Raw genomic sequence first — 26,861 nt, forward strand, 5'->3', positions numbered from 1 at the left:
TTTATTACCTATGAGAAATTAAATTAAATTGGGGGGAGGGTTAACTTGTCGAATAGGGGTAGGGATTCTTAGGATATCAGATTTAGGAAGAAAAACATGTGAGGAATAAGTTTCTGTCAAAACAAAGACTTGCCAGACACTTCTGAAAGCAATTTTGTAACAATGAGCTCTGTTTATGGAAACTAAACCATGTAAGGTACAGCAGGAAAACAAATGGTGTGCCATATGTTTACCCTGAACAGTAGTATTAATACAGTGTTATCGGCAATAAAGTCCTTTCTAGATTTGGTAGCACTAAGATTGTCCTGTGTTCATTTTTTCCAAACCTTGAAGTACAATGAAGCCATAATAATCTTGAAGCTAAACACTCATATCTCAGATTGTTGTCTTATGATATAATTGTAAAAGTACAGAAACAATTTTGGGCTGAAATTGACTGACAGCCTCCAAAATTTCCTCACTGTAGGTGAAAAATCCTGGCCCCATTGAAGTTAATTGCAAAACTACCGTTAATCTCAACATAGCCAGGATTTCATCCTCTGTTTTGAAGGTAATCCTACTAAAAGCTCCAGATACAGACAAAATATTGAATACATCAAATATAGTATTTGATTACTACACCCCTTATACACCCATTAATTTTGCAGCTAGTGAATGCTAATTAAAACATGGCACCACTTTAATTAATTAACCACTTATCCTGAAGACGCATTTAATACTTGAACCCTTTTAATGGCAAATCTAATTTTGCGATTGGGGCATAACAGACTGCAGATCTGTTTCTGTAAAATGCTTACATTTGAGCAAACGTTCCCAAAGAACGCTTGCCTGATTTGAGGACTGACATTTCCTCTCTCTAACTTGCTTAACTAAAAAATAGGCATGCAGGCCAAGTTCTAGAGTACCCCAAGGCAGCAGTTCATTACTTTCAGTTGCAACTTGTGAATACTTTTCTTTTTCTGTCATTTTATTTTGACATGCATATTATTTTAGCTGATTTCAGTCATGTTGCATGAGAGGACGACATACCTTAAAAGATTAAGTTTTCCCACCTGGGACTATTCCAGAATTCAGAACTTTATAGCATCTCATACCCTTCTTCATCCTCTATGCTCCTGCATTATCAATGGTAGCTTTCTTTCATATTTTATGTTTAACTACAAGTTATTCCAGGCTGCAGTTGATAGAAGTCAGCTTGCAATGTCACCATTCTTTCACTACAACTACAGGACTGGACTGCTCCATTGTCTATAACACTCTGCTGCCATCTATTTGACAGAAGAAATATGCCAGAAACACCATAACTATTTTCCTTCTCGTTCCATCAAATTTATCTTCCACTGAACCAGCTGTCAGAAGGAAAAGTACTAAGGGACATTTGCTTACTTCCCAAGAAAATACAGAAACCTTTACAGAACTTGCATTTTTCCTCCCTCTAAATTTAAATGAATTTAAAACAGAAGTTGGGCTATTTAAAATAAAACAAATGTACATAATAAAAATCTTTACTTTTAAAGGCACTCCAAATTTAACTATGCTTTCCAATTGAGATCTTAGAGAATGTATACATAACTCATCATCCATTTTAAAAACATACATGGTAATGCTTTCAAAATTTGGGGTTTTTAATTATGCTAGAATATTATCCATCCGCATTTATATAGATTTAATAAGGGCCCAGATTTTGATTTCAGTCATACTGATGAAAACCTGCTTCTATGCCACTACAGTCAATGTAATTCTACTGCATCTGTTGTTACTCTACATTTACAACAACATAACTGAGTTCAGAATTCATCCCAGGATGTTAAAATACCAATAACGCACAAAGATTAAGAATATGGTTTATCAATCATCAAGATCATATAGATAAGGACCACTTCATCCATCAAAGTATGTAGTCCTCTTTATATACTGTATTGCACAAGAGGGGAATTAAAGAAAAAAAGTACTTTACTTTTTGCATTTATAAAATATCTTGCAAAAAAGAAGACGACAACAACTGTTGAATTTACAAATAACCGACGGACAATGTAGAAGCAGCAAAGAATCCTGTGGCACCTTATAGACTAACAGACGTGATCCGAAGAAGTGGGTATTCACCCACGAAAGCTCATGCTGCAAAACGTCTGTTAGTCTATAAGGTGCCACAGGATTCTTTGCTGCTTCTACAGAACCAGACTAACACGGCTACCCCTCTGATACTTGACGGACAATGTAGTCTATAATCTTTTCAGCTAGCTGTTCACAATACTTACACTTCAGGGCTTTGTTTTGTCTTTTTCACACCACTGATAAGCATTCAATAAATTATCAAGCTTCATTTTTCACCTGATTGCTTTCCTGATACTTTAAAATAACTTATTGGTGGTAATCTGCTTAGTGTTTATCACAACAATGACACATGAAAAACAACAAGATCAGAGACTGAAAAAGCAAAAACCTAACAAATTATAATTATGTGCAATACAAAGGAAATCAGTATGATCCAAAAAGCATACAATCTCTAGCATTTTTTTCCATACCAAGAAAAAAATCGCTACAGTGAGGTGTTGGGGGAGAGGGTGAGGAGAGGGTTTGATTTGGTGGTTTTAGGTGGGGTAGGCGGTGGGAGGGAGGGGAGAAGGCACAAAGAGTTAGGTCATTTTACAGGTTTTTGCACCACTCAAACATGTCCATTTGTGTCCATAAAAATTCTGCCTCAATTTGGCTCCCATTGTGCTTGGCCTGAAAAGTACTTGTTACCAAATTCTTCACCTTGTGATCTGAAACACTATTTGCTAAAGAAACAGAAATCAATGTATTCTTCTTAGTACATACTACTGCAACTCATCATATAATCCCATTAGTCATTTGCATGTATTTACAATATTAGCAGACACAACATGTAATATTTGCGTTACTAAAAATATTTTTGGTTTTAGATTTAGTTTAGTTTAGGCTAGCCGATGCATGCAGCTATTATGATTGGACTGATGGTGTAAAATGCAAATAAACATATTTTTGTGTGGTCTACTAATTATGAGAAATTTCAAACATCACCACCTATTACAATTCCTCCTACACTTAATAAAAGAAAACAATCTGTTTGAACAGGTATAATAGGATTTTCATAGTGTTCCCCAACCCTACCCCCAAGTAAAATATTATGTGCGTATAAAGGAATTTTTAAATGTCTTTGCATTTGAATTAGATTGCTCAGAAATGCAATGAGAGAGTTTTAAAGCTAGACATAGGCAAAATTACACATTTAAACTTTCAAAAAGGAACACTAAGAGCCCTACCCTGCCCTCAGCCTCATTGAGGCTCTGATCTTCGAGAGCCCAACATTATGGCCCCAGTCCAGCAAAGTACTTAAGCAAATGCTTAATTTTAAGCACCTGAATAATCCCACCAATTTCATGCTTAAGTGCTTTGCTGGATTAGGACTAGAATATTCAGTACTTTAAAGGATTAAGCCGCCCACTGGTGCAGAAAGGTGAGGTTGACGAGAAGGTAATGCAAGGATCATCTTCCTCTTGTGAAGCAGTAGTGCAGGATCCTTCCTCAGAGCACACAAGTGTGTTAAGAGAGGGTCTTGAATAATGAAATGGCTCACATACCACTTCCGCAAGAGGTTGTGGTCTGGAAACTAGAAGCACAAACTGCTGTGAAAAGTCAGTGCTAGGCTAGCTAACAGATGGTAGCTGAGCACAGTGGTTTGGCAGAGAGATACAGCAAAGCATGCCCCATACCATGGTGCCCTAGCCAACTCTATGGAATCCTATCCTCGTAAGCAGGATCCCTACAGCAAAGCAATCTACATTCAGGTTTCTATTGCTGCAAAAGCCAGGAGTGGGCTCTACTTAGCTGATCAAATGAACTCCCACACCCTCTAAATTAAAGATATGATACCAACTTGTGATACAGTAAAATATTCTATAAAACCTAACTGAAATTCTTAAATTCTATAAAGTTAAGATTTATTGGATTATTTTTGTTTATATATCGTGTGTACTGCATCCTTACCCTTAGCACAGTGGTGCCATTATTCTTGTCCATTAGCTGAACTAGATTTTGTTACAGTGTGTTTTTCACTCTTCAGTGGTCAAACTTGCTGCTTTTACAACACCAAATGTAGACGTAATATAAGCAACCCACTTAGGCTTTTGCAATGCTTATAGCTAATTATATGGAAACTTAATATAATACAACAAGAAAGCACAAAAAATGTGTAAACCAAATGATCAGAAACATATTATTACTTCTGCATACTGGATAAAACTATGTGATTTATAGTTTATAAGTAGTGTATAGTTCTGATTATTTTTGATAGTGCACAAGGACGGGGAATGCTTTAAAATTTCCTAACAAAGGATTTAGCCTGCAAGTCTTACTCAAGCAAAACTGAACTCAAGTCAATGAGGGTTACCTAAATAAGGATTTCAGGATCAGGGCCAAAACTGAATAGATACAAAATTATATAAATGTCATTAATAAGTCTCTCAATTCCAATCCTACAATCATTTTTCCCACATTTATTTTTAAATACATGAGTAATAGCATTAAAGTTGTTGATTAATGTTTGTTTGGAAAAAATCCAGATGCTACCAAGATAAAAATACGGCCTTTTAAATTTACACGGTGAGAGTAACACATATTCTCAATACAGAGGAAGTATTTTTAAAACTGGTTTGTTTTAAGAAAACACATAGGTATTAGAAACAATCGTATCATATAAATTCTACTACTTCGATGGGATTACTCACATGCTTAAAACTAAGCCCTTGAGTAAGTGTTTGCAGGATCAGGGCCTTAACCAGAAGATTAGTTTAAAAGGACTGTAAATTAATCCAGCTGATTACTGAACTGTACAAATACCAACCCTTCCACTATCATGAGTAGAATATACAAAAGCTTATTCTAGTACCTATATGTTTTAGGAAAATAAACCAGTTTTCAAATACTGGTACTTCCTATGTATTGCAGAAATATATTCCTCTGATATTGTAAATTTAAAGGGAAGTGTTTTAGCTTGGTAGCATGTTTTTTTTTTCCAAACAAACATGGACCAATGTTATTTTATTGCCAGATATTCTGAATTTACATCTTGAATTATCATGTTTCATTGTTAGTTAACATTAAAAATTACTCAGGTGGTGCTAATTCCAATGCTGACATAGATAGTAAACATCAGCATGAGCCTATGAACCAAGTATACATTTCCACTCATAGAAACTAATATTGGTGTTTAGGCACCCAAGGAATAAAAATTAATCCAATTTACATTAAAAGAAAATCAAAGCATATAAGTACTTCTGTATTATGTGCAATTCTGCACAATATTTAATACGATGCTGTGTTAAATTCTGAGTGAAAAATTCTGCCAACTACAAAAAAGTACCTCATATTAACAGTCAGCATTTTTGAACTACATAAGCAGAAATAAACCCACGGAAATTTATTCTAAAGTAACAAGCTTAAAGCAATGGGCCTGATTCTGTTCTTATTTACACAAGCTTTACACCAATGTAACATAAATTGATTTCAACAGTTACTCTAGAATCAGGCCATAATGTTGAAATTCCTCAATATACTGTGAATTCTTTTTCTAGTGCATAAAATATTTCAGCTAAACAACATTTTGGGGGTCCCTTTATATTCGGATTAGAAGCAAACACTGGCCCTGTATCAAAATATTCAAACTAGCAATGCATTAGTAAATCTGAGCCAAAACAGAGATGCTGCCGCAGATGGAATAAAATCTGCTACCAGAGGACAACTGGTTGTTTGAAGTATTCCTCTTGTTTAGTCACATATTAATTCTTCCCACCTTACATTTGGGAGGCAGTGTGGTTCAGTGCACAGAGGGCAGGCCGAAGAGTCAGAAAACCAGGATTCTACACATACAGGAAGTTGTTTAACCTTTCCTAGCGTTTCAGTTTCCTCATTGCAAAATAGGGACAAGACTCCTAAATTACTCTGAGTTCTCTAAATGAAAAGTGCTTTATGAGTGATGCATATTATTATTGATTGATATTTTGGTATCATATAGTAGAGTGCCAATCTCCAAGCACATGCCAAATGCAGATCAAGTAATAATAAAACGCAGCCCTGATCCACCCTCTCTCAGCAACTGCAGTTTAAGAAAACCTGATCAACTTCAGGGTTTTATCATTGTTGAACAAAAACAATAAAGCTATTTGTATTTATCTTGCAAAGTAGAAAAAAGTACCAATATTTGGATTTTTAGATGTTAGACCTTATTTGCATATAAACTAACACTAGGGCCGCTGGCACATTGCCAATGTGTCTGTGTTGCAAACATTAGGCACCCTAGTTGCAATACATCAACCCATTTTTTTCACATCTCATATATTTTATGACAACAGTTTTGGCAACAGAAACCAATAATCACTGCCAACAGCCCATATGTCATCTCCTACTGATTACAGCAAGTACACTAAAAGGAACACATTCAGACTTAGAGTAACTGGGCAAAACTAACTCCATTATAAACAAATCAGTTGCATCCCTTTGTACCACATCTGAATTTAACTCTAAGCTGTTTAATATGAGACAGAATTCTCTATATCAGTGTTATGGTGCCCTTTGCTTTAAACATTTCTATCACCTGCTTGATTAATTTAAGATGGCAACAGTAAAAAACCTACAGTTAATACTGCACTGTGATGCCATATGCAATTAATACTGTTCATTATGTTTGCCTAAAATAGTTATAAGATGCTGTGCACTGTTCTATATACACACACAGGTGAATATGCAATACCTCCTCAATTAGCCAAATGGTATGAGGGAATGGCACTAAACAAATTCAGTCAAGTTAGGTTTTGGATATTTGAAGGAATTTTGAATGTAGTTAATACACTTTAAAGTATACGAGTCTACGGCCCCACTTTAAAGACCTTACAGTGGCACAGCTGTAAGATCTCACATGTAGCCACTTTATGCTGAAGTGAGAGCTCTACCAGCAACATAATTAAACCCCCTCCAATGAGTGGTGGTAGCTACGTCAGCAGGAGAAACTCTCCCGCTGATGTAGCACGGTGCACACCACTACTCATACCAGCAAAACTTACAAAGGCGAAACCCCTGAGTGACATTTTTCCCAACAGAAGTGGTAGTGTTGACATGGCATATGTCAGGACTATAGCAGGGAGTTTTGGATAACCAGTTTCAGTTAATCAAGCATGTACATAAAACAACCTATTCTGTGCTTGGCATTTTGAGTCAATTCACAGTAACCCATTACCACCATCAATTCTACCCAAATGAAAAAAAATAGTTGCGTGGTTAGTAGTAATGATTCATGATACAGCAGTGTCTAAAGAACAGACCGAATTTAAGATTAAACTACAAGTGTAACATCTCTGAAGTGAATGTGCTACTGTTACTGAACACCCTCCGTAGACGTTGTAAACCCCATTCTTCATGAAAACAGGCAGGATTACACACTGGATAATTTGTTCCTACTCTGATGATGATATCATGTTAAGTTTACTGTTTCTAATAACGAGCAAATTTCAGTCATTCATCTCTCACTTTCTCCAGCATAAGATTAAATCAGCCTCTCAATGACCTACTCGTGAGTCATAATCCTCACTGTTTACGATTGAGAAAAATGGTCTTCTCTGTCAGTATTTCCCAGACTTCTGTGGGTTCATTCCAAGAACCAATTTCATCTTCATTGGTTTCCTACAGGAAACCAGACCAACTTCCTATTATTTTATTTTCCTTACTTTCAGCATGGCTCACATAAAATTAACTGGAAGGGAGTGTGATAGAAAACTTTATTCTACATAAACACAAGCCAACATAAACACCACCAAAAAACACTGTAGACGTCATTGATTCAAAGTGACCAGAATGTAAAGTAAGCTAAGATTAGAACTTTTTCTCTGAAAGCACCACACACACACACGTGGTTAATTTACATAGGCTATGATTAAAGCAAGCTTTGCTTAAAATCATGTGCTAATGAGGATGTTCACCAGTTTGCAAAAGCTTATTATAAAGGAACAGGTACTTTCCCAACTCAGTTAGTGTCAGCAGCTGTCTTAGAACGTTTGGCATTGCTGAACCAGTTCTAAATCATCTTGATAATACCAAAATATTATTTTTAGAACTTAAAAAGCTAACATACTTCCATTTAATTTTTATATCTATGATCAGACCAGTCATTAGTTGCTGTCTTTAGGCACGATTTGCTTTTGCTGGCTTCGACCCAAGAGTTTGAAAGCAATTATGTACCCACTCCCACTCCTGGCCTTAGAAGAGGAAGGAGGCAGAAGGTGCATGTGGCTGATTTACCATTGTTTTCTAATCACAATTTGCTACCAAATACTTAAGAGTAGTCTGTGGATTCTAATTTATAAGACAGAACTGAAGTAGGAAATGCAAATGATGATTCCCCACGGTAAATGAAACTACATGTGTTTAAAGAGAATTCTATGACTACAATAAGGTGCAGTTTTTATTTCTGTTTTGTAGATGTAAAGTTACATGCACATTAGGCAGCTGCCCATCCTATTAACAACAGAAAATTCACCTTTTTACTCACATCACTTTCCTGAACTCACAGCAGATTGGCATTTCAAGGTAAAATTACAGATTTGTCTCTAGCTGTAAGTTCAACCCTTTGACACAGTTTTAAAATTTTCCATTTCCCATTCAGAAAAAGTATATGGCACTCTCTTTCCATTTACATGTCACACCGTCTACCTCAAACCTGGCACAGGCAGAACCTTTCACTGGTAGTGATACATTCTTATACAGATGCTTGGAGAATTATAAAAAAGTGGAGATGTTACTTTTCATGAACAAATACACAAATTGCAAATGAATAAACATCAATCAGACTGGGTACAAAACTAATTTGAAGCATTCTCTGTTAAGTAGGGTGCCAGAAACTCCAATTATTTCTATGGCAAGAATAAACCGATTTTAATAAAAGAAGCTGTGAAAATGGTGGCTATTGTATTGTGGTTCTGTTACAGCCAATGTTCTGTCAATTAACACCTGAAGATCAGTAGTGTATCCAGGAGAAAAGAAAAAGAAAAAAAGAAACAGAAAAAGAAAAAGAAAAAGCATCAATGAGAGAAAAGGTTAAATTCTTCTTTGGAGAAAAATCAGCAGGGCCAGCAATGACCTTGAAATGCTCATTTCTGGGTAATCTTTTCCATATTAGTAAAGGATTAAATGAGGTTAGTCTCTTTCACTCATAAAAAGACTTTCTGTAGGTACCATACAGGACACTGTAAATGTTTTATTATGGTATCCACTATAAATTTAACAGACTAGTAGTAACAACAGATGCAACTCATAAACACTAAAAAACAGTGGTTTTCAAACTTTCTGTATTGGTGACCCCTTTCACACAGCTAGCCTCTGAGTGTGACACCCCTTATAAATTAAAAATGGGGGGGATAATTTAATTTAATGGGGACTCAGGGCTGTCAGCCCCACAGAGCTTACAGTTTGTGACCCCCAGGTAACCACAAACTGACCCTGAGGGGTCACAACCCCCAGTTTGAGAACCCCTGCACTAAAAGTTGCAAATACCTGGGAAATAAAAATATATAAAAATAAAATAACGAAGGGCTACTCCAAAGCATTCCAAAACAGACACCAGCAGGATCAAAGGGCAGACTACTGGTGGACAGAGAAGGAGGAGCAAGTCAAAGACTGCTAGTTGGAGTCTTGGGGTGAGGAATATTATGGAACTAAATATTTCACCAGAAAGGCTTCTGATCAGAATTGAGACCAGCACTCAGCTATTTGGAATTTTTTAGTCAAGTTCGTACACGTCATCACATATATCAGCTAAAAATAAAATATTACTTTAAAACAATGTTTTGGTTCAGACACAAACCAACAGTATGCTAGTCTTCTATTAGGGTTTCTTTTCAGGACATTTTGAACCCAATGTTATTTCAAACGGTAGAGACACTAAGCCTCAAAAATTGGGGATAATCTTGGCAATGCCAATTTAACCTCATACTACCACTTGAGGTTTAATTTTATATTCAGTACGGAAACTGGGACAGTATTCAGCACCAAGTTAGTAGTATTTGCTAGGATTTAAAGCAATGCTCACATGTTATAACTAGTAATTGAAATGCTGTAGGGCTGTGGACTAAAATTATGAATAGATATACAGTGCACACACTCACTAACCATTCAAAATTCTCAATGATGAAAGTTACTTACTTTGACATGGCTCTGAGCTCCCAAGTTGTAGATTTCAGTGGGCTTCACTTCATTAATTATCTTCACCAGGCAAGTACTGTCTGTGAGATCACCATAGTGCAGCTTCATGTCTTCAGATTTCAAGAATATACAGTTAGACTAATAAAAGTAATATACTAAATTCTCAAAACAATATGTGTTCTTAGCCAAGGTCTTATTTAAAAATACACACACTATTCAGATAAGAAATTAAAAGAAAATTGTCTAGATAATCATCATTATTTAAAAAAATATAATCTTCCTTACCAGATTTGTAAGCACCACCTTAAATTAAAACGACAACATTTATGTTACTTGCTTAATCTGTTGCTCTTCATTCAACAAGGATATTTAAACTCAACTGGACAGCTTCACTTATTCTCACCCATTAGCACAAAACTGTTTAGTCTGGGTTTGCAATACTTACGGGGAACATTTAACAATACTTTTTACTGATTTTTTTTTAAATCAAAATTGTCACATTCAGCTTTTAGCCATCACCATTAAAACATCAGTGGCTAAAATTTTCAAAAGCAACTAGTGAATCTGGATCCTTGTTTTGAATGCCCAGCTCGTGACATCTTTGAGGAGCCTGTTCTTCATGGAGAGTGTACTCGGAGCTTTGTGGAAAAATCAGGCCTCTATTACTGACAGCCAGTTCAAATCATTAATAACTTTTGAAAATCTTAGATACAATTTGTCTTCTGTTAACAAACCTAAGTAACTAAACATTTTGCCTGTATTTATAGCAGGAAATAAGTGCAGTATATCACATACCACTGTCGGGTAACTACTGCTGAGTATCTTTTTTAATGCTGACTGCTGTAGATTTTCGACAAAGTCTAAATTTGAAGGCTAAATTACTTGACCATATCCCTTGAAAATATTTACATTTTTATGCCTTCTTTCCAAAGTATCTTCTTATTACTACTTTTGCAGTTACCAAATGCTTGCATATTGTTTTGCACCTTCAACATATTTGTATAAAAAGTTAACTACATTAATTCATTTCCTCACACCTCCCCCAGTGAAGGTGGAGAAACTGGGGCTGAGAAATTAAGCGATTTCACCAAGACCATAAAGCCAAAGTCAAGCTGTGATTAGAATTCACGGGTTCCTGTACCAAGTACCAACTACTCAGCTCAGGCCACTAGAGCACACCACTCTCTCGGCTATTTATGACAATTATATTTTCACCTATCCCCAGACATTTCACATACATCCCAGCGTTATGTATATCTACAATTTTATAATCACAATGTCTTCTTGGAATGCAATTAAAGAGGAGTACCATATGCCCTCTACCGATGTCTATCCTTCACTCTGCATGGGTACTCGTGACAATGTCTTATGCCAGGGTAAGAAAAAAAAAACATACCAACTTTTTCATCCATTACTAATTTGTAGGAAGGATATAGGTCATAAATATTCTGCTATATTCTGTTCATGGTCAGCTGACAAGAAAGCCAGTCAAAGCCATTCATAACTGACAGCTCTTTATTTGATAGTAGAAGCCAAGCCTTGAAAAACTATTATTTTTTGAAAACATAGTACATAAAATATTCTAATGTTCAATGGTAGCTATGCCAATTTCCCCTCTGCAATATATTTCACAGTGACAACTAACATTAAATATACAATTGAGTCACACAAAGTGTTTTTAACCAACAAAACTATGTAATACAAGATTTTGTGATCAAGTCAGTTTGCTTCCTTGTGTATTAAGCAGATAAAGATGATTCTCAAACACCTGCAGAGAAGGAATGCTAACATCACTAAACTTGTCATAGGATGAAAGTGTAGATGACAATACAGTAAGACTCAGCACTTCCGACCTGAAAGCTTTAGGTTCTAAAAATAAAGTACCACTGAGGAAAGAGTAATTTAGAAAAGAAAAAGAAAAACTTCATAACAGGCAATGCAACATGTTTAATGACATTACTGACAAAATCTCAATTGTGGTTAGATACATTGGTCATGCAGCTGTTATTTATTCTTTCCTGATTTGGTTAGTTTCTAACTGATACGTGAAAAAGGAGTTATCAGCGTGAGCCAACTCCTGTCAAAACAAAGACACCATGTAATTTATCAACTTTGTCCTTGTCCTCAAACTACAACCCGTAGAGAATTTATCTCAAAATGCAACTTATTCATCCTGGTAAATATGTTTTAACATTTCTAGTACAAAAAATAATGTACATGAATAGCTTATGAAGTACCTCCATTTTTAAAGAAAGCTATTTTGTTAAAAATAATCATTGACTGATTTGTTGTTTTTAATCTGCTAAAGCAAGACCCTGGACATTGCATTAACATAGATTATTTGCTGATGCTTTTGGTCTCCAGAGTGTGTTAAAGGGGACTGGAAACTGAATGGCTCCATTCCTTTGCTTCTGAGAGGTCACACAGAAGAATACTGGGAGATCCTTCAGGCAAGATGAATAATCTCTCCTGTTAGGTCCCACAGGGATCTAATTTTGTCATTCCTCCTGTTCAATGTGAATATGAGACTGCTATAGGAGATAGTGAGATGGTATGGGGCGCAGGGTGTTCAGTATGTGGACAACACTCAAACTGTGTGTCTCTGTCTTTAGAATCAACCAGTGAGATAAGAGACTCAGTGTCTAGCCAAGGGTTCTCTAAATGAGAACTAGTTGGCTGAGATTCAGGCAGACAAGAAGGAGATAATTCTTTTGGATTCAGAGCAGCAACCAGAAGAAATTACTCCTAGGGAAATTCTGTACCACTGTGTGTGCACAGAATTCCTGCCCCCGTAGATTTTTTGCTTCCCGGGAGAAAAATGACTGATGGGAAAGCAAAGGGAGCGGTCACACGCCCCTCCTCAGAAGTGCAGCCACATTGTTTCCGGCACCCGGAGCAGTGAGCGGAGAGGTAAATCACTTTGACGGGGTGGGGTGGGATGAGGCTGGGGACACCCTGGCCAGTGGCTCCTACCTTGCGCCAGGCTCAGCTGCTAGTCCCCGCTGGGCTGGGCTGAGCGAGGAGCGCACTTCCTCCTCCCCTGCACAGAGCGGTCAGGTCCGGGTCAGATCCACCCTCAGAAACCTCCCGTGGCTCCACACCCCGCACCCCTTTTCCTGCCCCCATCACTCCTCAGCTGCAGGGGGAGGGGTTGCTGTGCAGGGAGCTGCTCCCCCATCGCTCAAAGCCCCATGCATCCAGGCCCCCCCAACCCCTCCTTCTGAGCCTCACCCCCTGTACTCGAACTCCCCACCAAGCCCCCCCATACCTGAACCCCCACCCTGCTGAGCCCCACCTGGACCACCCCACTGAGCCCAAACCAGTGACACCCAGACCCCCCCATGAGCCACATCCCCCATCCCACTGAGCCCAAACCAGTGACACCCAGATCCCCCCACTGAGCCCTCCAAACCCAGACACCACCCCCCATGAGCCACATCCCTCCACACCCAGACCCCACTCTGAGCCCCAAGCACCTTCTCCTGGAACCCCCATACAGAGTCCCATTGCCCGTTCACCCAGAACCCTCCCCAACGAGCCCCTGTGTATCCAGATCTCCCCCGCACTCAGACTGCTCCACACAAACCTCTTACCCCACACCTGGATTCCCCCTACACTTGGCTCCTGTCAGGCTGAGCCTGCCTAACCAAAACTGGTGTGGCCTGGCACGGAGGGGCTGGGCCCTGGGTGTTTCTGGGTCAGGCCCAGCACTTGCACTGTGTCAGGGTTGGGTGCAGCCTCACCGCAGAGTTTGTGTCCCGGGCATGGTGGGGTGGGGTGGGGTTGAGGGGGGCCTTCAGGGTGATCTGTGACCTCTGTGCAGCCAGTGGCTTGTGCTCCCCATTGCCAGGCTGGAGCCTTCATATTTATTTCTTGCAAATAAAATTTGCAGAATTTTAAAATATTGTGCACAGAAGCTTTTTTTTGTCACAGAATTCCCTCAGGAGTAAGAAATGCAGAGAGTATATGAGTTTCTTCCATGGAAGTTGGGTGACCACTGTTTATTAATGAGGTTTGCAAGTGAGGTGGGTGTGAGGCGGGAGCATAATGTTTGATCAGTAGCTGCCCCTGAGGTTCCAGATCCTAGAGGATAAGGTTGCACTTTTTTCCTCTCTCTCTCTCTCTTTTTTTTTTTTTTTTTTTTTTTGCAGTTGTCAAGAAGGTTTTTCTATACGCAGACTTTACTACAGTTATCCATGCCTTGGGTCACCTGCATCACTGTAACACAGTCTACATAAGCTATGCCTGAAGACTACTCAGAAATTTCAAGCTATTAGAAAGAATGCAGTGGTCTGCTTACTGAGTGGAATTCCAGACAGGAAGTGTAAATCTCACAGTAGTTTGGGTCCAGACTACCCTCATGACCACCTTATTCCTCTTTACAATAGGGCATCAATTTATTCAGCTATGCTGAATGGACTTTTCGGGATAAAAGTGGGAAGATTTTATTTGTGGAAAGGAGAAGTTTTATGGATAACAGTTTAAAAGGGGAGACCTGTATCTGGGACAGGGTTTATTTGTTCTGTACAGTTTTACAAAATAGGCAACGTGCATAGAACTTTGGACACAGTCATTTAAAATTTCTTTGTGTCTGACCTAGAAGTCTCCTTTAGAAAGCAATAGATATGGAATCTATTTTGGGCATATAGTCACAATCTTGCTTGCTTCGCAGAATTTTATAAAATTTCACTACTTGCTTCCTGAGACACACACCCGTTGCAGTGTGCTTTTATTCAAACTGAAATCAGTTGCTCCTGTGAAGAATGCACAGGGAATACACACAGCTTTTAGAAGCTAATGAGACTAAAACTACTTGATTGCTTCTTTATTTCCTCAAGTACTGCTTAGAGACATAGTTGCCATGGAACAGACTTCCCTGAGATTCCAAGCCTGATTCTTCCACATCAGATTCAGATCGTTATCATTCCTCTATTAGAGGAAAATGATTGAGAAAGAATGTCAAAAATTACTAGTGTTTGCTTTCTTTTTCTGTGTTCTATACTTTTTTCAGTTTCCTTTCACAAGCTCAGGAGAGGTATCCGAAAAAGAATACTGTAGCTCTTTCTTTATTTTCTTGTGCTTCAGTTTACCACATGAGCCATGGCGTTTTAAACTGCAGTAGACGGATCTCTAATACTGTCTTGGCTGGAAACTAATTTATTTTATTGCTCTTCAGATGATCTTTTGCTATAGATCAGAAGATCTTTTGTCTTTGGGGTGCTTGTGTCTCTCTCTGTCGGGGCAGACTGCTGAGCCCTGATTAGGGGGCGGAGCTAGGCGGAGGAGGGGGCCTATAAAAGCGGCCGCCCAGCCAGGCAGCGGCACAGCTGATCGCAGCGGCCCAGGAGCCGGCCAACAGGGGAGTTTGAGTGGGAGTTTACAGGGGGAGGTGGAAGGGGGCGGCGCCGTGTCCCCCGTGTTCCCCAGGTAAGCACGCCGAGCGAGGCTGAGACAGCAGCAGCCATGAGCCAAGCAGCAGAGGATACACCGAGGATGAGAGCATGCAGCAGCTGCAGTATGTACATGGTTCTAGCGGGGGACCCAGAACAGTACTATGTATGCATGAAGTGCCGCCTAATAGAGCTGCTGGAGGAAAAGATCCAAGGCCTAGAGCTGCAGGTAGAAACCCTGGTAGAGCATAGAAGGGGGTTCGAGCAGCTGATGGAGCAATGGCAAGCAGTGACCGAAGGGGAATGCCCAGGGGTACAGGGGGAAGCAGGAGCTAAGGCCAGTGAGGGGGGACCGCCGGATGAGGAAGATGGGCGGTGGAAGCATGTGACCGTGAGAAGCAGGCCGAGAAAAAGGAGAGCCAGTGAGGGAGAAATAGAGCTAAGGAACAGGTTCGAAGGTCTGGAGAATGAGGAAGGGGTAAAGCAGATGGTAGCTGACGGTGGGAGGCCAAGGAAAAAGAGAAGAGCGGCTAGTCCGACAGAAAGAGGGGAGGAGTCTATGGAGGCAGCACCAAGTGTGGGCCAAGGGAGGATACAGGATGGCTTAACGGGAACCAAAAGGAATGATAGGAATGAAAGGAGCTTGCAACCAGGGGGGATGGAGGATAGGTTAGAGGACCGCACTGTCCCCAGGCAAAGGCAGGTCTACGTGATTGGGGATTCCATACTGAGAAGGTTGGACAGGCCTGTGACCAGGGCCGATCCAGAGAACAGAAGGATGTGCTGTCTACCAGGCGCTAAAATACAGGATGTGGACCTGAGGTTGAAAAGGATCCTAAGAGGAGCAGGTAAGAACCCTTTGATCATCCTTCATGTAGGAACAAATGACACGGCTAGATTCTCACTAGAGAGAATCAAGGGAGACTATGCCAGTTTGGGTAAGACGCTCAAGGAAATTGAGGCTCAGGTGATCTTCAGTGGGATCCTATCTGTCCCTAGGGAAGGGCGCCAAAGGGGTGACAGGATCGTGACGATTAATAGTTGGCTGAGGGAGTGGTGTTACAAGGAGGGCTTTGGGATGTATGGGCACTGGGAGGCTTTTGGGGACAGACAACTGTTCTCACGGGATGGGCTCCACCTAAGTAGGGAAGGAAATAGACTTCTAGGAGGGAGGCTGGCTCATCTGATTAAAAGAGCTTTAAACTAGACACTGGGGGGAGACGGTTGGGAGAGGTCCAGGTGCTCTCCATGCCAAATTTATACATTGGGAGTGAGAACAACAGGATAACAACAGATATAGCCAGAGGGGGACGGTTAGGTGTAAGGAAGAGGGGGGGGACAGATACTAGATCGACAGATCATACTGGTAGTACTGTGTCCCTACCAAGTTGGGTGAAAAGGGTGAGAGGAGCCAAACAGCAAAAATTAGGATGTTTGTTCACCAATGCGAGAATCTTAGGTAACAAAATGGAGGAACTGGAGCTCCTGGTCCGGGAATTGAAACCGGATATCGTAGGAATAACCGAAACATGGTGGAACGGTAGCCATGACTGGAGTACAGGTATGGAAGGGTATGTGCTGTTTAGGAAAGACCGATGCAAAGGTAAAGGTGGGGGAGTAGCATTGTATATCAATAACGAGGTGAAATGTAACGAAATAACTAGCAATGCAATGGATAATACGGAGTCTGTTTGGGCAATGGTCACATTGGGGAAGAAAACTACTAGAGCCTCCCCTGGGATAGTGATTGGGGTGTGCTATAGACCGCCGGGATCTAGCCTGGATATGGATAGAGAGCTCTTTAATGTTTTTAAGGAGGTAAATACTAATAGGAACTGTTTGATCATGGGGGATTTTAACTTCCCGGATATAGATTGGGAAACTAATGCTAGTAATAATAATAGGGCTCAGCTTTTCCTAGACGTGATAGCTGATGAATTCCTTCATCAAGTAGTTGCTGAACCGACGAGGGGGGATGCCATTTTAGATCTGATTTTGGTGAGTAACGAGGACCTTGTTGAGGAAATAGTTGTAGGGGACAACCTTGGCTCGAGTGATCATGAGCTAATTCGTTTCAAAATAAATGGGAGGATAATCAAAATTGCATCTGAGACTAAGGTATACAATTTCAAAAGGGCTAACTTTACTAAATTAAGGTGACTAGTTAGGGAAGTGGATTGGACTAACACATTTAGGGATCTAAAGGCAGATGATGCCTGGGGTTACTTCAGGTTGAAGTTGCAGGAGTTGCCAGAGGCATGTATCCCGAGAAAGGGAAAACGGCTCGTAGGTAGCAGTTTTAGACCGAGCTGGATGAGCAAGCGTCTTAGAGGGGTGATTAAGAAAAAACAGAAAGCGTACAAGGAGCGGAAAATGGGAGGGATCAGCAAAGAAACCTACCTTATTGAGGTCAGAGGGTGTAGGGAAGCAGTGAGAAAGGCAAAGAGCCGGGTGGAGATGGACCTAGCGAAGGGGATTAAAACCAATAGCAAAAGGGTTTTTAGCCATATAAACAGGAAGAAAACCAAGAAGGAAGAAGTGGGACCGCTTAAAACTTTAAACGGAGTGGAGATTAGGGATTATCTTGGAATGGCACAATATCTGAACGAATATTTTGCCTCGGTCTTTAATGAGGCTAATGAAGGGCTAAGGAATAGTGATAGAGGGACTGATGGGAATGAAGATATGGGGGTAGACATTACAGTATCTGAGGTAGAAGCCAGACTTGAACAGCTAAATGGAAGTAAATCGGGGGGCCCGGATAATCTTCATCCTAGAATATTAAGGGAATTGGCTAGTGAAATTGCAAGCCCGTTAGCGATGATTTTTAATAAATATCTAAACTCGGGGGTTGTACCGTTTGACTGGAGATTAGCTAATATAGTTCCTATATTCAAGAAGGGGAAAAAAAGTAACCCGGGTAACTACAGGCCTGTTAGTTTAACATCTGTAGTATGCAAAGTCATGGAAAATTTTTTAAAGGAGAGTGTGGTTACGGAGCTTGAGGCCGATGGCACCTGGGACAAATTATAGCATGGATTTACGAAAGGTAGATCGTGCCAAACCAACCTGATCTCCTTCTTTGAGAAAGTAACAGATTTTTTAGATAAGGGAAATGCGGTGGATTTAATATATCTTGATTTCAGTAAGGCGTTTGATACGGTACCGCACGAGGAATTACTGGTTAAATTGGAAAAGATGGGGATCGAAATGAAAATCCAGAGGTGGATAAGGAGCTGGTTAAAGGGGAGACTGCAGAGGGTCGTATTGAAGGGGGAACTGTCGGGTTGGAGGGGGGTTACCAGTGGAGTTCCTCAAGGTTCGGTTTTGGGTCCAATTTTATTCAATCTATTTATTGCTGACCTGGGAACCAAGAGTAGGAGTGGGCTGATAAAGTTTGCGGATGACACCAAGTTGGGAGGTATTGCAAATTCGGTAAAGGATCGGGATATCCTCCAGGGAGATTTGGATGACCTTGTAAACTGGAGTATTAGTAACAGGATGAAATTCAATAGTGAGAAGTGTAAGGTTATGCATTTAGGGATGACTAACAAGAACTTTAGTTATAAGCTGGGGACGCACCAGTTGGAAGTAACGGAGGAGGAGAAGGACCTAGGAGTCCTGGTTGATTGTAGGATGACTATGAGTAGGCAATGTGATGTGGCCGTTAAAAAAGCTAATGCGGTCTTGGGATGCATTAGGCAAGGTATTTCTAGTAGGGATAAGGAGGTGCTAGTCCCGTTATATAAGGCGTTGGTAAGACCTCATTTGGAGTATTGTGTGCAGTTTTGGTCTCCCATGTTTAAGAAGGATGAATTTAAACTGGAACGGGTACAAAGAAGGGCCACTAGAATGATCCGAGGAATGGAAAGCCTGTCGTATGAAAGGAGACTTGAGGAGCTCGGTTTGTTTTCCTTAACCAAAAGAAGGATAAGAGGAGATATGATTGCACTCTTTAAATATATCAGAGGGATAAATACCAGGGAAGAAGAGGAATTATTTCAGCTCAGTGCTAATGTGGACACGAGGACAAATGGATATAAATTGTCAGTCAGGAAATTTAGGCTTGAAATTAGACGAAGGTTTCTAACCATCAGAGGAGTGCAATTCTGGAACAGCCTACCGAAGGAAACAGTGGGGGCGAAGGACCTCCATGACTTTAAGATTAAGCTAGATAAGTTTATGGAGGAGATGGTATGATAGGATAACGGGCTTAGTCAATAGGTCAATTAAGTGCCACACTGGTAATTAGTACAATGGGTCAATGATAGGATATTGTTAGCCTTTTTCCAGAGGGTATGGTTGGAGAGTCTTGCCCGCATGCTCGGGGTTCAGCTGACCGCCATATTTGGGGTCGGGAAGGAATTTTCCTCCAGGGTAGATTGGCAGTGGCCCTGGAGGTTTTTCGCCTTCCTCCGAAGCATGGGGCAGGGGTCACTTGCTTAAGGAGTGGATGGATCGGCTTATGTGGCCTGCATCTTGCAGGAGGTCAGACTAGATGATCATAATGGTCCCTTCTGATCTTGAATTCTATGATTCTATGAACTAGATGATTATTTTCAAGTTTAAAATACAAATGACAAGCCTCCCATAATGGGTAGCTTTGACCACCACTGGTCTTCTTTCAAATTTTAAAAGATAAAACCAAGCAAAAATCAAACCAAATAAAAATACATCTTACATTACGTTCTGAGGCTTGATAGACTTGGGCTCTGTTAAACCATCCAAGGGAGCAAATTTCAAAGACAAAGGCCCTCAAATGAAAAAGTTCTCCTGCCAGATGTGATGGATCTGATTGTGATCTCATTTACCTTAGTGTAAACCATGACTAGCTAGTGCTAATGTTAAGTGACCTAACCTATAATGTAGACGCAACTAGGTCAACAGAAGAATGTTTCCATTATCCCAGTTACCGTCATTTGGGGAAATGGAGTTCCTGTACTGACAAAAAAACCTTCCGCCGCTGTAGTCTGCATCTACACTACGGGGTACCATAGCTATGCTGCTGTAGCACCCTGCAGTGAAGACATGCAATGGATCACCTGCGAAGGTGAACAGAGGATCACCTAACAAAAGGGACTGGAGGTTATAAAAGAGAAGGTCTCGGTCACCATTTTGAGAAAAGAGCAGAAGAGGAGGAAACTGGGCAGAAGAGCAGAAGGGCACTGACAGCAAAGGTCAGAGGGGGAAGAGTGTCCATGATTAAGAAGAGAAGTCATGTGCAGGAGGGGGAACCTGGACTGCTTCAAGGACTCAGCTCTAAGCCCAATGAACTCTCCAAAGTGGTGATGAAAAGGAGGCAGGGGAATGCATACAGGTATGTTTATTGCTTTGTCTAAATTGTATATTTCTTATGCTAAGTAAATAGTTTTTGTGTCTAGAGTCCTGTGAAAAGTGTAAGTTTTTTTGTTTGCTTTTGCTATGGTATACCCCTGAAGCGTTAAGTGTAAAGCCAGAATACCCTCAAGATGGAGCTTGGAGAAAGGGTTTACTTATGCTATGGAGGAGCCTGAGGGTCAGCAATGGACACAAGGGCTAAGCAGTTGGACTGGGGGGGCAGGAGGGTCTGGGGGGGTCTCAGTTCTCAGAAAGGGGTGCTAGACAGAGGACTAGCACCAGGAGAGTATGCCTACAGACCCCAGGCAGGAGCAATGCCTGGACTCAGTTAAGACTCTGGAGGCTTAAAGCACATGAAGTGGCCCCAAAACCACTACAGTCTGGTATGTGTCCAGCAAGGAGGAGCCCTAACAGGGCTGCATGTGTTATCTGTGTGTGTGTGTGATAATGTTATTCATGGTGAGTCACAGATAACTGGCTTTCATCCAGACCTCTATTTTTGTCATGAGACACTGGAATCCAGATTTGAGCCTCACCAATATATGGATAATACATCTTAAAACATCTCACTCTTCCTTAACAGCTTTCAATAGTCATTAAAAAGGAGGATCAAAAAAGTGAAAGAGCACAATCCACATGCAGCAAACTTTTTTGGACCAGACCTGTGCCTATTCTCATAGTCAAAAGAATCTACCCCAAGGCACCAACTGCAATACTCTTACTTCATTAAATCTTGATCTACTGTGTAACTTGGTGTTACTATATTTTTATCTGCTACTATGACCAAGCTATGGTGTAGCTGGGACTTGTTGGCTTGCTTAAAAAAAAACAAAACACACCTTAAAGGCAATGTGAAAGTAAAACTATTTCAGTGCTAGAGCAATATTCCATACAAAGTTGCATATAAGATGATCCTCCATTTTATGTAACTAAAAAGATAATTACCCTCAAAACTTGTTTTACTTCAGTGCTGCTTCACATTTCCAGCCTCCTATAGCTCTCTCAACCTCACGCAGCTTTTTGCAGGTCTAGCCATGCACTTACATCTTTATTGATCATCTTGGTGTAAGAAAACTGCATCATCAAAATTTGTACTGAGTACAAGATGCCTCCCCATTCCCCTCTCAATGAATTACTTTAAATATTTTTATATATTTTTTCCAGCCAATTCATAAGTATAAAATTTTATATCAAATTGGATCTGAAAACTGCTTTCACTTCTTATGGAGATAGAGCTTCTGATAGAAAGACAGACAAGAGGAATGGCTGGCTGCTGAATGACAAACTTTACAACAGATCCCACATCTCCACTGGGAAGAGACAACTTTACAGTGATTATAGGCTGGTATGCTTTAAATAAAGATGATTTGTACATCGATAGGAGAAGATATACTATGAAACAATTTACTGCATGAAGAAATGTAGAATGAGAAATAACTATACAGACAAAACCTTACTTCCTTCAGTGTGAGCCTGTGGATTCTTGTAGAGATGCTCAATTCGGCCAGTGTTGAAAGAACTAGATCGGCGAACAATTCCATGCACCTGTAGTTTAAATGGGAACAGAAGGATTGAAAAAGAAATGGGCTTTCTGTGATACCTTGATATATCATTTAAAACAGCTCTTTTAGAACTTTTTTCCATGAAAAATGCTGGCATTAACCACCTATCTGGTAAAATGATCGGATACTATTAGTTAACTTTGATTTGGATTTTTTCGCATAAATAATTGGCTAATTAAGAGGAAATTGTAAGATAGCTCTAGCTCTGTCCACCATTCACCCCATCCCTATCCAAAACACACAAGCGGAAAATCTTGTATCCGGTACCATTGACAGGCATCTCTCTTTATTCCTAAATCGAAGACAGAAAGCATGTAGCAGCATCAATTTCTCAGTGTCTTAGCCCAAAGTACTTTGTGTTGAGCTCTTGGATGCTGCCTCCTTTGGTCCGATATCCTAAATGTTTCATATCCTCTCCTGTTAATTCCAGTGCACATCACAACTACATTGTGCAGATGTTTGATAACCACTTTCAATTACTCAAGAGCATCAGTGTGTTGAAAGTGCAGAAGACAGACAGATGGAACAGGACCTTGTTCCAAACTCCTGACTCAGTGTTCTGAGGTAGAGGATGAGAAAACTGGGAAGCTTAGACTAAAATGGAGAAAGGTAACTTCCCTGAACTGGCCACGATAAATATGTCTGAAAAAACTGATTAGCAGTAACAAGAATACATGCCTGCCTGACAAAGCCTGTTTGTGTCTAACACACTAGAGAAATGTAAAGCTGGCCTCCCTCGTTGCTGCCAAGGTTTGTGTCAGTTTAGGTCACCAACTGCTCCTCACTCAAGTGGAAGCTTCAACTTTAACACCTGACTTTTTCCAGATATTTCTGAAGCTTTCCCATCACAATTTGATTCAACTTGCTTGCTTGCGTTGGATCACCTCCCCGCCACAGATTAATTTGTGGCCAAGAGCATTCAACAACCTGGACACAATTTCTGGATGGTGACGGCTGGTTATACATGCAAAAGCCTCATATTTTGTTCTGTCTAAAGTATGCAAAAATTGACTAAACGATACACCCTAAGAACTGGACTGTATAACCTAGCTAAACAACTAACTTTCAGAGTTTTAAAATGATTTAATCTACCTAAATTCACAAGCTAATTTTTGTAGCCATATATTGTCACATTTAAAGTTTGTTCATGCCAAAGACACGTAGTTTGCACATGCAGATCAGTTTGCCATCCATCTTACCTAATTTGCCTACACAATGTCACTTGTGCTCAATTTTTTTTTTTTAAGTATTAAAAATCTGATATGGAAATATGGTGCCAACAGTTTTAAAGGCCAGATTGAAGGCCTCTGAAAATCTGACCCTTGAGGTTTATTTTTTTCCATTATATCACACATTCTGTACTACTATAAAGAAAATGTTCCAAGAATGTTCTAAGAATCCACGTTCTGCTGTTTCTTTGCAGAACTTGTTTGAAGAAGTTATTTTTGTAAAAACAATACGATTTTAGTAAAATGCATAAAAATTACACAGGCATAATGACATTAAGATTTTGTTTTTACAAGGTTGCACAAAATGCCAGAAACTTTGTATTTACTTACTCAAAATGTTTTGTTTACCGGCACATCAACAACCTTTGCATTCTACCAGCAGAAAGCTTGTCATTTTTTTTTAAGTAAATTGAAGCATTCTACAATTATTTCTGGAAAATAAAATATTCTGACTTCAAGTCCTGATTGACGTTGTTATATCTTGATTATCTGAATCTGAATTAAGCTACTCTGAAGTTCAAGTTTACATAAACCATAGACCAGTAGTTAAGCACTGCCAGCTCAAAGCTTGAGGAGAGACTGTATTTGCAGAAGTTTTATGTGCCAGCTGAATGGCTATGATGCCAACAGCTGACCATGGAGATGTGTTAAGTGCAAACATCACAGAACTTGATGAAGTTCCAACAAATAAACAGATCAAGAGTGTCTTGCACCCAGTGACAAATACAAACCCCACTTTTATCTTTCCCCTCCCCTCCCCCTTTTTTTTGTACGTGTACACGAGAGAAAGAAAAATGCTTAATCCATGACAGCAAATATTAGTGTAAGAACTGATGAAAGGTGTTTCTGTCTGCTTGTGAGACAGGTGAAATGCAAACTTTGTGACAAAGCTAAAATGTGTGCAAACTGGATTATCTAGTTAAGAATGAAGTTTAGTGGATTTCTCTCAATAGGGACTGATTTTTTAAATAAGCTCAAATTTAAAAAAGTGTTGTGGCTGATTTTACTGTTAGACTGAAAGAGACTTTTATAAATAACAATCAAGCTGAGTAAATTGTTGGATTTCATGTGTTTAGAAAAAGCACATTCACTTTCCATTTTACTGAAAAGGAATATAATTTTTCCTGAAAGAAGCTGGTTCTACAGAAATCCCCAATCAGAAGATACTATAAATGCACAGGTAAACTGGTTGAAGTAACCTTTGAAAACAGAATTTAAAAATACCTAGTTGAACTTGATTTGATACACACTAATATGATTTTTGTAAAGGAAAATGTATTTAATTAGAATTCTTTGAATATTTCAACAAAATAAAGACTTTCGAAAAGTCTTCAGCAAAGTTCCTCACATTAAGGAAATTAAGTAGTCACAGGGAAGAGGTGATGTTATGAATTAGAAACTAGCTAATGGACAAATAAAAATAAATGAATATAAAAGTGGGAATAAGTGGTCACCTTCCAAACCATAGCAAGAGGATTGTGACCTAAGATTCTTCACTAGGACTGGGGGTATTAAATCAATTCTCTGGAGTGTTCTGAATTTTTTTGCTGATAATGCAAAATTATTTAAATTAGTCAAGATTACACAAGACTGAGCAATTTCTGAGGCTCCTAACAAAGACAGGTGAATGGGCATCAAAGCAGAAGAAATTATGTGTTGAGAAATGCAAGGTAACACATACTGGAAGGAATTATCTGACCCCATGCTTGTCCATTACTGGAATTACTGGATTCTTAATTAACTGCAACCATCATAGAAGAGAGCTGACAATCATTGCTGAAAGCTCAGTTAAAACTATTTCTTAAAGAATAGCAACAGTCAAAAAGCAAACAAAATGCAAATAGAATAAGTCAGGAAGTAATACTGGGACTAGTATAATTCTGTTATATAAATCAATGTTGAATGATCACCTGGGATATTGCATTCAGTTCTGGTTACTATCTCAAAAAGGATATACCATAAATAGAAAGGGCTCAGAGGCTAAAACAATTAGAGGCCTGAAAAGTCTGGAAAGAGAATGAAGCTAGTTGGTTGACAGGGAATGCTACAAATCACTAATCTGAGCTGAATCTTATGTTCCTAATTAATTACAATGGATAACAATATTTAGATTGTAAGATCCTTGGGACAAGAATTGTGTCATCATTTATATTTTGTACAATACTGTGTATATTAATAGTTCTTACAAAATAATTATTAGTCTCTGATGATGAGAGACGGTACAGAGGCTAAATCTCTATAATTATATGAAAACAAAATGAATAAAAAACAATGCAACAGTTTGTAGCAAAACACCACTCATCCCCCACTGGAATTGAAATTCCTAATTACCAATACAGATTAGTGATTTCATACAAGACAATACTAAGATTCCCTACTTGGAAGCCCAGCACCATTTCTTATACAGGGATTTGATGAAGTTACATTAAAGGAACAGGGACAGACAAGTTGCTGTCCGCTCACACCAGCTTCATCTCCCTGTATCTGATCTGCATAAAAAATGGTTACCTTCCTCGCATAACTTGTTCTTCTAAATGTGTTGTTCATGTCCATTCCATGTCAGGTCTGTGTGCTCACCACATGCACCAGTGCCGGAAGTTTTTCCCCCAGTGGTATCCATAGGGCCAGCTCTAGTGCCCTCTGGAGTCGTGCGCATATGCGCTGGTATAAGGGGTGCTGCCAGCCACCACTACCACCACCACTTCAGTTCCTTCTTGCCGCAACTCTGACAGAGGGGAAGGAGGGCGGGTAATGGAATGGACATGTGCAACACAACTGAAAAAAACATCAGTTACAAGAAGTAGTTAACAGTTTTTTCTTCGACTTCTTGCTCATGTCCATTCCATGTCAGATGACTCACAAGCAGTGCCTCTGAAAGCAGGCAGAAGTTCATAGACGTGTCTATTTTAAACACTGCTCTGCCAAAGCCAGCATCATCTCAGGCCTCCTGGGCGATAGCATAGTGGGTTGCAAAGGTATGAACAGACGCCCACGTTGCGACCCTGTAGATGTCCTGGATTGGAACGTGTCAGAAAAACTGCTGATGATGCCTGCGCTCTCGTTGAATGAGCTGTCACTAACAGTGGAGGTGTAGCCTTTGCCTGCTTATAGCAGGAACGAATGTAGGTGGTGAT

The 26,861-nt window shown here is 39.8% G+C and overlaps 1 protein-coding gene across 1 annotated transcript in view; it reads right to left on the bottom strand.

The window, feature by feature from the left end:
- GMDS (GDP-mannose 4,6-dehydratase) overlaps positions 1-26,861 on the bottom strand; it is a 548,809-nt gene that overhangs the window by 424,682 nt on the left and 97,266 nt on the right. Inside the window, exons 3-4 of the mRNA XM_045005274.1 lie at positions 22,394-22,481; positions 10,210-10,319 (exon numbers count right to left, since the gene is read on the bottom strand). Coding sequence (XP_044861209.1) covers positions 10,210-10,319; positions 22,394-22,481 — 198 coding nt within the window. The remainder of the gene's footprint in view (positions 1-10,209; positions 10,320-22,393; positions 22,482-26,861) is intronic.

The sequence above is a fragment of the Mauremys mutica genome, chromosome 2 (assembly GCF_020497125.1).
Source record: "Mauremys mutica isolate MM-2020 ecotype Southern chromosome 2, ASM2049712v1, whole genome shotgun sequence".
NCBI classification, from domain to species: Eukaryota; Metazoa; Chordata; order Testudines; family Geoemydidae; genus Mauremys; species Mauremys mutica.